The sequence below is a fragment of the Epinephelus fuscoguttatus genome, linkage group LG1, assembly GCF_011397635.1.
Source record: "Epinephelus fuscoguttatus linkage group LG1, E.fuscoguttatus.final_Chr_v1".
NCBI lineage: Eukaryota > Metazoa > Chordata > Actinopteri > Perciformes > Serranidae > Epinephelus > Epinephelus fuscoguttatus.
Genome location: NC_064752.1, coordinates 5724942 through 5741568, shown reverse-complemented (window position 1 = coordinate 5741568; position 16627 = coordinate 5724942). Strand labels below are relative to the sequence as shown.

General features: G+C 40.7%; 1 protein-coding gene across 3 annotated transcripts in view; it reads right to left on the bottom strand.

The window, feature by feature from the left end:
- Positions 1–16627, bottom strand: part of raly (RALY heterogeneous nuclear ribonucleoprotein) — a 210711-nt gene that overhangs the window by 48276 nt on the left and 145808 nt on the right. For 2 of the 3 annotated variants that reach the window (XM_049590215.1, XM_049590211.1), the window contains 2 exons: positions 10954–11117; positions 4000–4119 (listed from right to left, as the gene is read on the bottom strand). In XM_049590215.1, the coding sequence (XP_049446172.1) occupies positions 4000–4119; positions 10954–11117 (284 nt within the window). The remainder of the gene's footprint in view (positions 1–3999; positions 4120–10953; positions 11118–16627) is intronic. The other variant, XM_049590224.1, reaches the window with a different exon arrangement.

Sequence of the window (16627 nt, the reverse complement as noted above, 5' to 3'; positions counted from 1 at the left end):
CTTTTCCAAAAGAAATAAACAAATACATCCTCCAAGTATTGATAAGAGACTAAAACACTAAAAACATTTGCTGTCTTTTTTCTTTCATTACTACCTTGCTATACTTTCACTTGCACAGCCATTTTTTCTTAAGCATTTTTCCATTGGCATATTTTCCTTGCTCCAGCAGGTGTTTCATAGCGGGGTGGGCCTGATATATAATGCACAAAAAAAGATGTGAAAAGAAGTGACTTTTGCATTGAATTGGGACATCAAAAAAGTGAGCCACACATCTTCACAAGACAGCACAGGAAGTAACATTTCTCAGAAAAGACATATTTCATGTTCTCCCTTGCTCATATCTCTTGATGTGACAAACCCAGGAATCTGAAGAGCACACATGGCTCCCAGAAAGTTTCTGATAGGGAAGCGAACCCAGCTGCTGCAGCCCCTGAAAACCTGGCTTTAAATCTTAAGTATTTCTCTATAATTTATATGTATATATTTTTATTGACAATATGTCAAGGTATTACTTATTTTCCAGTAAATAAATTATCACAACTGTAGGGTAACAGGGGGGAAGATGCAGGTGTCGGTGATGTGAACATTTTCAGTCCCTGCTGCTGCAACACATTCTCACTCCAACCTCGTCCCACATTGACATTTGGCCATGGACTTCTCACGTCAACATATGACGTGCAAGGTACCCTGGGTACATTGTTTGTCGATGTTCTGGGACGCCCTGTCAACTTCAGCCTGTTACATGCATTGTCTGCTTTCAAAAAACAGTTTGGTTTTTACAGTAAATGTACAGTTTGCATTCAGTCTCTTTCAAAATAAACACACTACATTGGAATAATGCGCATTGTTGGGGGTTTTTTTACCCTTCAACAGCAAACGCACATTGTTACACAACAATCAATCATCACTTTCAAAGCTCTCCATTAATCAAGAAGAACACCAGCCTCCCGGATGAATGTCAGTGGTTGTTGGACACATCTACCACCCCTCCCACCCATCCCACTCAGACTTTCACTCCCTTAACTTTCGTTGTTGTCTGGCCACATGTCCCCCTGACGCCGCTGGTCAACAAAAATAAAGACGACCATGTATCATGCTGGCGTGAAAATACGGCTGTTTTGGTCAGTGTCTGACGTTGGAAGTCTCTGCTCAAGTGCTGGTATTCGATGACATCGGAGTGAGACCCATTTTTTTGCCATTTACTTTACTCCTGGGTGGAAGTCCAGCTTTGTTGGACTTATCCATCATCCCTCCCACCTGCCCTATAGGGACTTTTCAGCTCCTTATATTACGTTGTTACTGGCAGTGCTTCCTATTGATGCTGTCCAGTGCTGTATGATACTGTTGCGACAGGTGCCATGCGGCCACGTTATTAACTGATGCTGCCCGTCTGCATATCATACTGCCACAGCAACATATCACAGCACTGCAAAAGGTTACGCCCTGTTGCCTTAATAACTGACGCCGACTGGCAGTGTATCATACCGCCAGAAAAAGTGGCTTTTGGTGTCAGGTAGTGTTGTGTCATTCACAAACGAATCGTTCAAAAGAATGAATCTGAAACTGAATCACTTCCGGAACTGACTGATTCATTTCTCAGTTCAGTTGAGCTCAGCAGCGAGCGTGCAGGCCAGAGTGGAACTGCTGATTCGGTCTGTGCAAGCGATGAATCACTTGCGAGTCACAAGGCAGCCAGGGTGCAGGGAGGGACTGGCTACTGCGTGATGAATCACTCGGTGAACGATGCAGCCCTGATCCCTGAGTGATTCAAATCATTTCTTCTCAATGATACGCTTTCATAGGGACCGTTTTCTCCAAGCTAATGGCTAATGTAGCCAGGAGACAAGCCACATGAACACAATCACACATCTCCCCATTGTTTTAACAGACTTAAAATGTTAGGCTGGCCAGTAATGAGACTCACCAGTGCAGGGCAGACACAGCAGCAGCTCAGCCGTGTATCAGTTCAGTGAGTCGGACTACACACTTAGGTCAAATGATAACTAGATCAAGATGTCTATGTTAAAACTGGCATAGTCACCCCAACACACACAGTCACACACTGGTGGCTGAGGCTACCATGCATGGTGCCACCTGCTACTCAGTAACCATTCACAAGCATTCACACACCAATGGAAAAGCCATCAGGAGCAATTCGAGGTTCACTATATGGCCCAAGGATATTTCCACATGTAGACTGGAGGAGCCAGGGATTGAGCCGCCAATCTTCAGATTAGTGAACAACCTGCTCCTCTGAGCCACAGCTGCCTGCCATAATGTGGCTTAAATAGTTCTACATGACTCAGTGGCTCAAGACATGATTTAGTTAGGCTTTAAATCATCAACCGGACTGCTCTGCAAGACAGCGCTTTCAAGGTTACTTTGGTATTTTTCAAACCATGACTATGTTTTCCCATCTTTTCATGTCTACATGAATGATGGAGATGACAGTGTTTGACTTGAGTGAGATCGCTGCAGCCAGCAGAAACAAAAAAGGGCTGCAATGTCACCAGTCAGGTCAAACATCAATGTATCTCCACTAAAAGAGCTTGATTTTGCTGACAGGCTCAGATTGTTATTACAAGTGTGTGACAACATTATGGAAGGATTCCCTACAGAGGTAGATCTGTTGTTAAAGAGGTAAGATCCTTTTTGTTTAAGCAGAAACGGCCCCAAAATCACTGTTGTCAAACCCCCCAGACTCCATTTTAATAAACAGCTATTTTATCATCGTCAAACACACATCGCTTAAAGTTGACAGAAACAAAATGAAACTCACAAAAAACATTTTGCTTTGTCTTTCAACCCATAAAAACGAACACTTTTGATGGACATACACTGACAGTGCCAAATGCCCTGAGCAGCTACACTGCAGCCTGTGTTGCAGGTGGTTGCTCATTCAATACTGGACCAGTTTCAGACATTGTTGTTGTTTCCATTTGACACATAAAATAGGAAAATAGGGTCCAGGCTGAAAAATACAAGTGTTACCCTTTAAGTTACGTGAAGCATTAAGTTAAGAGCAGAAGTGTTTATGCTGTGTCATGCCTCAATTTTATGCATAATGTACCAGCACCATAATAAAGTTAAAAGTCTTGCTTCAAGAGTATCCAAAATATTTTAGTTTTGCTGAGTTCAGCTAAAGGCTGCTGATAATTCTCCATGCCGAGTTCCTTCCTGAACTGATTTTCTGGTCACTGTTCTACAGTTTCAGCACTTTTTTTTAACAATAGCTTCAATAAACTGTAGCATAAACTGCAGTGATTATGGGCTTTAATAGGAGCTGAAAATTGAGGTTCAGTGTAGTGATGGGTGATCAACTTCTTTTTACAGGTCCGGTTCTTTCAGATTGTTCCATGTAAATGTATCAGACCTCTCCAACCTTTTGAGTTTTCATACATTTTTACCGTGTCAATTTCTCAGGGTCTTGTTCATGAGTGAGGATAGAATGGAGCGTGAGATGGATCGGCAGTTTGGTGCGGCTTCTGTAGTGCTCTGCCAGGCTGTCGTGGTGAAGAGGGAGCTGAGCCAGGAGGCGAGGCTCTCAGTTTACTGGTCCAACCTTCACCTATGGTCATGAACTCTGGGTAGTGACCGAAAGAATGAGATTGCGGATATAAGTTATCGAAATGAGTTTCCTCTGTGGGGTGTCTGGGCTCAGCTTTAGAGATAGGGTAAGGAGCTTGGACATCCGGAGCTTGGCATCCCGTTCACTCACAGGCAGTGTGAGTGTTACCCTACAGTAACCACAAGTGGGAGGAGGGATTCAAGTGCACTTGGAAGTTCGACAGGCTGACCCAGTACATATCAGACACTTTGAAAGAGTCAGTCAGAAAGATCTGTTAGTTCATTTTTGACCATCACAAATTCAGCGTCTAGCTTAAAGACATTTTGACATGTGGACAGGACCCTGTGCACCAGAAACTTTGATGTTGTTCATCCCATTGTGTGTGTGTGTGTGTGTGTGTGTGTGTGTGTGTGTAGGTGTGTGTGCTTCACCTGTGGCGGTGATGTGTGTGTCTTCTGTGATCTGCTCCAGTCTGCCCAGCAAAGCTTCGATGTTGGCTTTAATCTGAGTCAACTCTGACTTGATTGCCTGAAGCTCTGCACCTTTCACTGCTGGTAGAGAGACACAGGCAGATGAAGAGAGGTGGAGACAGAGAAAGGAAAAAAAAAAAAACAGAGAGACGTTAGCGTCTATTTTCTGATTAATAAGTCTGTATAGAGCGATCCACACCATCACATTTTACACGTTTATTTAAACATTATTACGTTTCTGAAGCGCTCTGATGATAGTACATGATCACGCTGAACATTCATAGCAGACAAAGGCTGAATCTCGAGCAGATCAACAGGCTTTAGAAAAAAAATGTTCGAATGATACTCCAGTGTGACTGATTGGTCCAATGTGAGCCATAAAATGATTTGCCACCATGACACCAACACCAGCAACCACAACTTTAATAACAGGCAGGAATTCATAAGCCCCGTTTCCACCAAGTGGTTCAGTTAGATACGCTTTTTTTTGTTTCCACTGTGAAAAGTTGTGGATGGTACCAATGGAACAGTTCCGTACCGTCCCCATGTTTAGTCCCCCCTCTGTTGGGGTACCTAGCACACAGATCTGGTACTAAAAGGTGGAGCTGTGAACACTGCAGTCTGATTGGTCAGTAGAGGACGGTCACTCTGCTCAGGGCTGAGTTGTGTCTGGTTTTGAGGCTCATGTAACCACTGTTCATACTGTGGAGAGTTTTATTAGTAAACTGGAACTATAAAATGAAAGGATGTTTTGCTGCCTCTCACAGCAGCTGGAGTCAGAAAAAATAAATTCACTGGGCCGACTGACGACAACTTTTCAAGGTTGAACATTTACTTGTAATGTTACTCAATGCATGAGTTGACGACGTGAATTCATCAACACACCTTGAATTTCAATGTGACAACATACACTTTAAGTAATGAGTGGATCTTCAAGTGGTTAAATTTTTTTTTTTTAATTTCGACCAGACTACATGAACTACATATATTCTAGTCCTCACTCGGAGAAAAAAAAGAAAAGCATTGCAGCATTGTTCCTGTGAGCTACGGCAACACTAAACCCCTGAGCTTGCCTGAGAAGAACTGAATGCACAAACCCGATATGTTTAAATATCCCATCACTCTCACTGCAGCCTGTTTTATTTTGTTCTGAAAATATCAGCGTGCAGCCTCGTTCTGTGGACGATAAACCAGGTGCAGATCTATAGAGGAGGAAATACAGTGAGTGCTGGACGGAGCAGTGAGTGACAACATCCTCGCCGACATTTAAGAGCACTGTTTGCAGTGGAAACGCTTAACAGTCCTAGGGTCTAGGTACCATGTCTGAAGCTTTACTTTTGGTTCCAAAGGTACCATACTGAACTGGTGGAAACGGGGCTGTAAACCGACTCTCACAAGATGGAAAAGGTTCATCTTCAAGGCAGTTTTATGGAAATCTGCCAAATACACTTTGATTAGTGTGCACAAGTGGAAAACTCCACGTGGCAGCAACACCAGAAGAAAGGTCAGGGAACCATGAATATTTATGCAATTTTACCATTTCATGCCAGTCTGGCCAACACATACTGAGACATTCTGCTGTGGGTCAAAGTGATGGATTGTACTGTTTTGAACTGTTAATGTGAGACAACATATTATTGTTTAAATAACTGTAGCTTTGTTGAATTTCTTTAGAATTTATACTTTATTTTGATCAAAATTATGGCAGCTTATTTGTGTTTCAGACATAGGGCTAAAATTTCAAATACAATCTGAGATACACTGAAAACAAAAAAGTGCCCCAGTGCCTTACTGACCATTATGTAAACGATTCACATGAACGTTTTCTGACCGTCCACTATTATGATTAGGGCCTGGTGAAGTTAAGTCAACTAAAAGTACCTGGTTCATTTTAGGGAAAGCTCCTCCTTTAGATGACTTTTTGTGGTGCTATATACAAAGCTTTGTTACTTCTGTATTTGATCCTGATAGAAGACATTATTTACACTACCACAATTTGAACAAACAACCAGTGCTGTCATTTCCCCAGTGAAGTCAGGCTTGCTGAAGAGATAAGTGGAAAAAAGAGAAACAGGAGGAAAACAAATAAAAAGGGTAAGTTTTGAGCTCAACTTCCTCAAAGGTGCCTTGACAGCAGATGAGTGAGTGGAAGTGCCTCTGTATACGGGGCGCTGGCACTATCCACTATGCTACCGACGCTATCACTGCTCATTTTAACAGCAGGAGCACATAATGCTACTTCCTGGAGACTCAGCGAGAGCATAAGCCCTTGAGTCTGCCAGAGATCCCTCTGCAGAGTTGTCCTTGACACCAAATCCATGCCACCTTTTCTGCTTTTCAGCCGCAGCTCTGACCTTTTACCTCTGAACACTTACCCTAGATGGGGCAACACAGAATAACGTGTCATTCCTGCTGAGGGGAACTGATTATAATTGAAGATAAATTATTCTCTTTAAATTCAGTAATCACGATAAAGGGAAGACAATTCTCGAAGAAATTGTAGTGTGAATGCTGAATACTGGAAAAGCTGAGACTAAACTGGATCGCTGGCTTCAAAGTTAAATATTACCCATGATGTATGAAAGATGTGGAATATTTTAAGGTTTGTTGAGAAGCTGACACTAAACTGAATTGCTGGCTTTAAAAGTTGAGTAATGGCCACAATGTATGGAAAGTGTTAAATATTTTAGGGTTTGATGGAAAAACTAATCTGAACTGCCGGCTTTTAAAGTTAAGGAAAACTCATAATGTCTGAAAAATGTTAAATATTTTAAGGTTTTGATGAAAAACTGACACTAAACTGAATTGCTGGCTTTTCACATTGAATAATAATGTAAGAAAAATGTTTAATATTTTAAGGTTTGATGAAAAGCTGACACTAATCTGAATTGATGGCCTTAAACGTTGAATACCCACAATGTATGAAAAATGTTGAATACTTTATGGTCTGATGAAAAACTGACACTACACTGACTTGCTGGCTTTAAATGCTGAGTAATGGCCATAATGTCTAAAAACATTGAATATTTTACAGTTTGGTGAAAAACTGACACTAAACTGCAAGGCTGGCTTTTAAAGTTAAGGAAAACTCATAATCTATGAACAATGTTGAAAGAGCGGGCCCTCCAACAATATGTTGGGCAGAGAATGGGCTCTAATGAGTGACTGCCACCCACCTTAAAGATATGCCTATGTTCAAAGATTATATGCCCCTGAAAGCCATCTCTGCCATGTTTTTTTGTAAATGAGTCAGTAGCATCGAGAACAAAATCATTAGCTTATTCTGCTTAAACTATAAAAGGATTAAAATAAAAAAATGAATTCTCATTTTCTTTGGTATTTTTTTGTCACATACAGATGCAATAAAAAATGCCTAGGTAATATATAAATTGATATTGTCCAATGTTGAGTCTCTTTTGATCATGTGACAAGACGATATGTGCACAATATGGTGCACTAGGTCCCATTGTAACTACCTTAGGCCACTGGTCTTCAACTGGTTGAGTTAATTGTATTTCCACGTTATGGAACTGATTAGTGAACGTGTTAGTTTAGTCCAAATGTATAAAACTTAAATTTGATACGGATCTGATCTATTTCAGCATCACAGTTGAGTGACAAAATAAATACAGTATGCTGCTGAGAAACTTGGTTGCCAAGAGCAGATCTAAAATGATACCTCAGGGACACCAGGTGAGCAAATATGGCTCTGTTGACTTGTCAATGTCAACACCACGTGGCAAAGGTGAATAGTTTGATCTGTTGATTTGCACAGTGTAACAGAAATGGAAACTTTGCCATTCATTTTATTTTATTCACAAAAAAACGCTGAGCTGCCAACATCAAGAAACACACCTGAAACAGCTGCTTTCACCACCAGCCTTGACACTGCGTTGCATGGACGACACCAGAGTCCAGCTTAGTTAAAGGTTGGCTGAAAGGTATCATTTTTTATTTTTTCAATATTAAAGTTACATTCAGACAATTTATAAAAAATAAATAAATAAAAAAATCCTACTTGCACTGTTAGTGTGAGTGCGAGTCAGCCCAGAGATTGGTAATGGCTGACTCAAAATCAGAGGAAAACAAACCAAACCTAAACAAAACCCTCTAACAAGGATTTGATTATTTCATTTTCCAACTACAGATTTTATGATGTCACCCACAAGGTCAGTGGCTGAAGGACATGAGCACAATCAGCTTCACATCAGCAGAGTGGAAAGAAGTACAAACTGTCAGCTATTTCTTTTGAGCTTCCTAAAAAAACGTGAGTGGTGAAGAAAAAGTGTGTGTGCTGTTTGGATATTGCTTTTCAAAACCATTCCAAATGCAAGTTTGATGAGTACACAGAAAGACACTCAAACCAGTGACACGAAAAGTGCTTTGTGAGCTCGGCACAGAGTGGAATTCAATGAAACTCAGCAGAAATAAAAAACACTGCTGTTTGGGAAAAAAAAAACAGTTCAGGTCGAAGGCAAATATGAAAGACGCTGAGATCCACAATATGAACATAATGTGAAATGAATGTTTAATGAGCAGGATGCAAAAATAAAGAGACAGCAGTCGCCCTGATGCCTGAACTTTCCACTGACATGTAAAACACAGACTTGAAAGATAGATGAAGGGGAAGTTTGGGTTGGGTTTGGTAGTCAGGAAGTCGGGAAGATATAAGAGAAGAAATAATAAACAGGAAGAAAGAAAAAGATGGACAGAAAGCAAAATAGAGAGTTTGATGACATGGTGGTTAATAGCAGAATATTGGACATCCACCAATAATATGATCATACTGCTGTACTTAGAGTCAAAGCAAAAACAAATATGTGTATTGAGTTTGTCACACCACAGAAAAATGTGTTATTAAACACCCCGACATATTTGAATGATTATAAAAGTTTTAAAAAATTACGTTTCAAAATCTGCTTGAAGATTCTGGGGGCGTGTCCGCTGAATGTGCTGAAGCCACGCCCACTTGCGGGGAAGCTGTAGCCTCTTTTAATTGTAGCACTACGATGGATGCTCCATCTATGCTAAATTTCAACGAGGTAAAGAGGGATATATTTTTTAAAATGGTGTATTCCAATATTTCTGCATACTGGGGTCTCTAAACAGTCTTGGAATTACATAAAGGGTACGACTGAAAAACTGAGAGTTGACAGCTATATACACTTTTATACTATTTAAGTTTTCCATACAATTTGACCAATATTAGTAAAATATTAATAAAGTGGCCTCAAGATTGAATGAACAAATGAAGAAAAAAACAGGTGTCCACTCATGGTTTGCTGATTTCATGATTTCATAAATCAATAGTTGATTTTACTTTTCTCTACTCATTCAATGGGGGGCATTTTTTCAGCCCAGGACACTTTGACTACCTCTGCTTCTCATATGGTCTTAACACAGAGTAGACACAATAACATTTGGAAATTACTTGGATTATATTCGCAGGAAGTACAAAATTGTTTATATCGTTTGATGTGTTTAAAGGAGAAGTCCGGTATTTTGCACTCTGAGTCAAAATTGTGATGAATGCTCCATTTCGGAGAATTTGTCTTTCCCCTGCCTGGCTTAACACTGCGGGAACTGCCCATTGGTCTGACATCCCATTGTTCCGACCATATTAAACCCATTGTTCCGAAGTCCGTTCCGAAATCATCATGATGCCCTGTGGTTAAGGTCTGGTTAGGTTTAGGCACAAAAACCACTTGGTTAGGGTCAGGAAAAGATCATGGTGTGGGTTAAAATGAAAAAGAAAGTGACAAACACATAAGCTGTGAGCCTGCTTCGCCTCAAGCCTTTCCCAGCTGACCCAGAGCCGGATGTGGCGCACCATCAAGGTAGAAATACGCCCGCCAGGAGCCGTTCAGCACCGCGGACAGTCGGACTAATGGGATGTCGAACCAATGGGCTGTCGGACCAATAACATGGACCCAACACTGCTGCCTATGGCCATGTGTGAACCTGTCCTAAAACCACCCTAAACATTCGTTTTCAAAGCCATGAAACTCACCAAGTGGTCAGTGGTGTTTGTTGATGTTCTGACATAAAAATCGTAGCAAACTGTGGTTTCCAGGATGATTTATTTGACATTTTGTGTAATGCATTGGTTTTCTATAGAAGCCTCATTGTCCATTGGTAGTAATCCGCCACTGGAAACAGAAAGGGGGTTGTTTACAACAAGGTTGTAGTCTTTGTAGTCTTTTAGCTCAACGAAAGTGCCGGCTCGACAGTGCTGTGCGTCTGTAATGAGAACGAACGAAAAAGTTTTGTAAGTTTAAACAACTGCACAATGGATTACTCGCTTGTAAACAACCTTCGCAGTACGATGCCTTTGAACACAACGCCAGCCTTCTTCTTCTGCTTCTTTCCTGTGTCCGATTACATTGCAATGGTTTCCTACCGGTTGGCGACACCCACGTAAAGAAGCATTATCGCCATCAAGTGGGCTGGAGTGTATAAAGCTTCAGGGTCAAACGAACGATCAAGTGGAAGTTTACACACGGGTGTGAGGCAGCTGAAAAAGTAGTTCCACAATTGAGATGAAAAGCCAAAACACAGATAGAAACCACAGTTTGCTACAATTTTTATGTCAGAATATCAACGAACACCAGATTCACACATGGCCATAGGCAGCAGTGATAAGCCAGGCAGGGGAAAGTCAAATTCTCCGAAAAGGAGCAATCATCACAATTTTGGTCTTAGCCACTCTATTTCATCATAAACAACTCAGAAATGGGGCTCAAAGTGCAAAATACTGGACTTCTCCTTTAAGGTCACTCATTTTGTTTAAAATGGAGTGTTTATTTACTCGGATTTCTCCAGTATTATATAAAGTGATTTCTGTTGGAGACGATGATGCTTTAAAGATTTGATTTCAGAGTTGTTCTAGACAGACAGACAGACAGACAAACTTACCCTTCTGTTTGTTGCCGTTGCTGGTGGGGAGGACGGAGGCGTTACGTGCCAGCAGTTTGACCGGCAAGGATTTGACCCGTCGTACCAGAGGCACCGCTACCCGTGGGCGTTTAACGGGCACCACTCGAGGGACCGGTGACACCCTGCCATGGTACTCAAACAGCCTGAAGAGAAAGAGAGAAGAGAGGGGAGGAAAGACAGAGAGGAGCGAGAGAAACAGAGGGAACAGAGAAAGAAAAAGAGGACGGGTTGAAAAGGTGAAAGATGAGGAGAGGGGTCAGATGATGAAGAGAGGGTGTTTGGGAAAATGAGAAATGCAGGTAGTGAGGAAAGGTATTGATATTAAAGAGAAGAAAAAGAGGACGGAGAAGAGGCAAAATTAAAATCATCCTTTTATACTCCAAGTCAAAGAAAGAAATGACATTTATATACAACTAATCTAACTACTGTCTGAACTTTTTCAGTACACTCTGTGTACTAATGTGGTGTTTTGGCAGATAGTGTATAGACACTGATCTACATTACATGGTTTTGATCCTACAGGAAATGTGCAGTGTGCAACAACACAAATCAATCAAACATCGGAAAGCTTATTCTAATTTCATACTTGAAAACTTCACAAGTGAAATGAAATGTTTGTCAAAGGATTTATTAGTTAAGTATTACGTTTTCTGAGCTTTTGTACAACAATCCAACATTTGATTTTACTTTTTTTCAGTTTCAAGTAGCTCCCTGAAATCCATTGTGTTTTCCATTGTGATATGTCAGCCCGCTCTTATTCCCAAGTCATCAATTACCGCTGCTTTGTCAGTGATTTCGGTGTCAGACATTGGCGCTAAAAGTTGTCTTTGAAGGTGGGATGATGTGACAATGGGCAGTGTCAGTTTGTACAGCCGTTGGACGGCACCTGTCGTGGTGGTATGATATGCCAAAGGCGTATTAGTTTATTAAAACGTTTTCAGAGCTTTTGCACAACAATCCAACATTTGATTTTACTTTTTTATTTTTTTTTGCTTTTTTTTTTGCAGTTTTTTTCCATTGTTTCCAACGGTGTTTGACGCCAAAATCACCTTTGGCGGTTGGATGATAAGCCGCTGGGCAGTGTCAGTTTGTAATGCAGCCGAATGGACCCTTTCACATTGTTATGATATGCCACCGGTTAGCTAGACGGCACCTGTTGCAGTGGTATGACACGCAACATGAAACCGTCAGTTTGAAATGCTTCTGGGACTGATAATATAAGGAGCTGGAAAATCCCTATAGGGTGGGCGGTAGGGGTGGTGGATGGGTCCAACAATCCCAGGCCTTTACCCTGGAGCCCGGTGTTTGCTTCTCGTATAAATGTACAATGTGTGCCTCCTTCAGTATCCCACAGAAAAGCTCTTTAATTTTAGTCGGCATGGAGGCATTTTAATGTGGTGGCATATTTTTTTGTTACCTGTACAGTGAATGGATACAGCTGAGGTGTGTCTCATTTTTGGTGAAAACCTGGTGATGGCCGACAATGTAGAGGATCAGATTTCCTTTTTTTCCCCATCGTTTAATAAAAGCTCCCTCCTGCTCGTTACTTTTTTCCAGGTCACAAGTCAAGATGTCAGGTTGTTTGACCTGACTGTTGCTCACGACTGCATTTATATTCTAACACCACCCACACAGTTTCAGCTTTGGACAGGTACCACAGTTTTATGCCCAATATTAAAGTTATCTGGCTCAAAGAGAATCTGAAAATACTGAAGAAAAAAGACAATCTGTCTTCATTTTGAGTATCTCTCTTAGCAGTATTTGGCGGAAGTACCGTGTTCACATGTTGTGACTGTGGAAAAAAATACAGCACACTGAGAAATGAAGTGCTTGTTAAGTTAAACAGTGAAGACATGCAAATATAGATTTCTCATAAAAAAAATAGAATCTTTTGGGAAAGACGGTAAAATTGTAAACGGGAAACCACAAGACTGCTCTGTGATGCTGTCTTTATGAAGATAAATAGTTGTGTAAAGATCAAAAAGCAAATTATGTGGAAATTCATGTTTTTATGTGGTGTGGTAGAATAAAATGGTGGATTTAAAACTATAGTTCACTTTCTCCTGCAGGAAGTTTAATGCTTGGAATTAGTGTTAAGTTGACCTTTAAATATTAGAGGGTTAGAGATTTTAAACACAATGTTTCGTCATATTTCACTGTGACAGGTTTTTTTATTTATTTCATGAAAAGCTCCAAATTGCTGTTTAGTGGCTAAAATGTCTGGATAATCTTGAGAAAGGAAGCCACAGAAAAATGTTGTTTGTTGGTGTCCCAACATGTGAGCCTGATTTCCTTGTGGTAAACCCTAACAATCTGGGTGCAACATCGAATTTTCTTGGACTCATTAATGTTAAATTATGAAAGATATGTTGACAGAACAGTGCAGACACTTCACATTATAATCTTATTGCAATCCCCTGCAATAACTGCTAAATACTTGTAGTTATCAATTGTGATGCTGTGGTCATTTTACAAGGCTGTTTTACTAAAGTAGAATATGTATAATATTGTGACAACAGGAACTGGATTATGAGACGTTGGCATGGATTTGACGTTTGTTATTTTCATGTTTATTGGGTGTAAAAGTTAGCAGCAGCTAAATTTCAGTTAAAACTAAATAGTTTTGGTTAGGTTATGGTAGGCTGCAAATATAAACCAAGCTTTATGACGCATTTTGCTTTTACGTCATCCATTTTCTGTGTCATATCTGTTTATCTTAAACCGATCATAAGTAAACATGAATGACCCACACAAATAAATGACATCAGCTAAATGTGATGGATGAGATAGCAGATTGTGACCAACAAGTCCTCTGAATTAATCAACAAAATCCCCCTGGAACAACACAGAAGTGTTTTCTGATCTGACACTGTGGTTAAAATGTGTTTAGGGTTAGGCACAAACCCAACTTGTGTGTGTGTGAGGGAAAGAGCATGGTTTGGATTTAAATAACTGCTTGGTTAAAGTGAGGATGGTTAAGGATAATTGATGATGTGTTCTTATACAGTAGCTTCCATTGGTATTACTGGCACCTCTTATGCCTGGTTTAAATCCCATCTCCCTGGCCCCACTCACTCTGTCCAGCTTAGAAATGTCAGGTCAAACCAGTTAATAACTGTGTTCCTCAAGGTTCTGTCTTAGGCCCCCTTTCACCTAATATTTACCTTCTACCTCCTAGCTATATTTTTAGAAATCTGGCATTCAATTCCAATGCTATGCAGATAACACCCAGCTCTACTGATCTGCTACGTCTACTTCCACTTTCCCACACACTTCCCTTTCCGACTGCTTATTGGATATTAAATCTTTGCTCTCCTACAACTTCCTCAACCGTAATTGCGATAAAACTGAGGTTCCTCCTTAGTTTCTTTTCTCTCTAACTACTGACAACTCCAAAGTCATTCCTTCCCCCCAGGTTAAGAGTCTGGGTGTCATCCTGGACAGTACCTTGTCCTTGGAAGCCCACATCAATAATGTTAATCGGTCTCCAAACTTTCATCTCGCCCGTCGCTTACACCAAACAGCACCGCTATTCTTACTCATTCTTTGGTTACATCCTCTATTGATAATTGCGATTCTGTCCTCTTTGGTCTCCCTCTCATAAACTCCAAGTGGTCCAGCATGCAGCCACTCGTATCATTACCTGAATTCCCTCCATAGATCATATCACTCCTGTTCTTCAGCAGCATCACTCAAGATTTTGCCTCTCACCATTAAGGCCCTTCATAACCAAGCCCCTCTGTATCTTTCTAAACTCCTTCATGTCTACACACTCTCTCGTACTCTCGGATCCTCTTCTGCAGCTCATGACAGCATGTGCCTGCTAGACTACCATGGCTTCTAGAGCCTTCAGCCATTCTACCCCTGGCTTTGGATCTCTCTCCTGCAAGATATTTGCAATACTGACTCCCTTTGCGCCTTCAAATCCCATCTGAAAACCCACCTTTTAAAGTTGGCATATTCGGTCTGATGTAATGGTGACACACACATTGAGATTTGTGCTGATGATGACTTTATGATGATTTTATACCTATTTTTATGACTTCTGAGCAGCTTATTAACTTACTACTGTATATTACTGATTTGTTTGACTGAGTAAGTTCAAACAGTGAATCTTCAACTGGATAATTTAATTCAAATTAGATAACACAATGACTCAATGTGTGGAACCTTGTTTTGCTGGCACAAAAGTGACTTGCTCTGAATCCCTGTTTTTTTGGTCATAAAAAGCTTAAACAAAGACTTCATTCATTTCCAATAAAGCATGTCGTGAGTTGTAAATTCAGCTCAGGTCATTAACGTTGAAGACATTTTGTAAGACCAACGATTCTGACAACACTGAACTCCCTTTGGCTTTACTACATCAGACTGTATGAGACATGGCTGTTCCATTGCAGCTTGTGTTCTAAGCCTTTTGGACAAGCAGCAACTTTTTTCGATCAACATGGAAAATTTGTCCAGATGGCAATGTGCTTTATTTCCTGACTTTAACAAACATCTCCGCTGGGATAAAAAGACGTAATGATAAATTATATTGTGCATCATGACAATTTGTTTTCACCATGTAGGCAAAACTGTTCTGCCGTGCGAAGAAAATAATCAAAGCAGACAAAAGGTCTGTGTTGCCCAGATTTACTGTGTAGATCATATTTCAGGAGATTAATAAACTCTGATTTCTGCTCAGATGATATCCAGTAAGGCTGGTTTTGATGTACTGAAAAAAAAAGGAAGAAGAAGAAGAAAGACTCATTGAAACAAGCAGAGGGGTTGGCAGACACTAAAGAAAAAAGGGGGAGGAAACAAAAAAGACAGCAAGAAATAAGAAAGGAAAGAAAGAAAAATGCAACTTTAAAGCTCTACAGCCCTCAAGGAAATGCAAATCGACCTTATACTGTTGCTCTCTACAGCATTATTCATATCATTATGCAGTATCAACATTAGTCTGTCAAAAGCAGAATTCCACTGCATGTTCGTTATGAAGATCCCAATATTTCAACCTCAGACATGTCAGTTTTGGTTAGTTTTGCTTTTGACAGCCCGACACCCATTAACTGTTAATCGACTGCTTAATTTTTGAGGGAAAAAACCCAACAAGACAAAATGTAATACGAGAGGTCTTTCCTGTTAGTCCAGTGCTCCACTGACTTAGTGAGCTTTACTTTCACATTTCAAATCGCTATCCATTTAGAGAGAGTCAAATTTCAATGTTTTGTGATGTAAATGTTTTGAATTTTAATCTGTTTTCTCTAGGCTTTGCTGACAGACTGGCGGATAGCTTCAGTGACATACAGAAATATCGTGCCCACTGCCCAGGAACTGCCCATTGGTCCGACATCCCATTGTTCCGACTATATTAAACCCACTGTTCCGAAGTCCGTTCCGAAATCATCATGATGCCCTGTGGTTAAGGTCTGGTAGCAGCGCTGCTCATTTGGCAATTACCGCTAGTAAAGTCATCCCGTGACGGCATGTCATTACTGTGGTATATGTTGGCCACTCTCTGGTCTCCCACCACGTCGCCACAGTGAGCAAGTGGCTTCATTTTGAGCTGTAAACCTCTCTAGCACTGTTCACTACGTTAGCACCGCTAACTGTGTTGACACTGCTAACAGCACTAACAGAGCTAACAGTAGGCTCATTAACAATGGTAAAT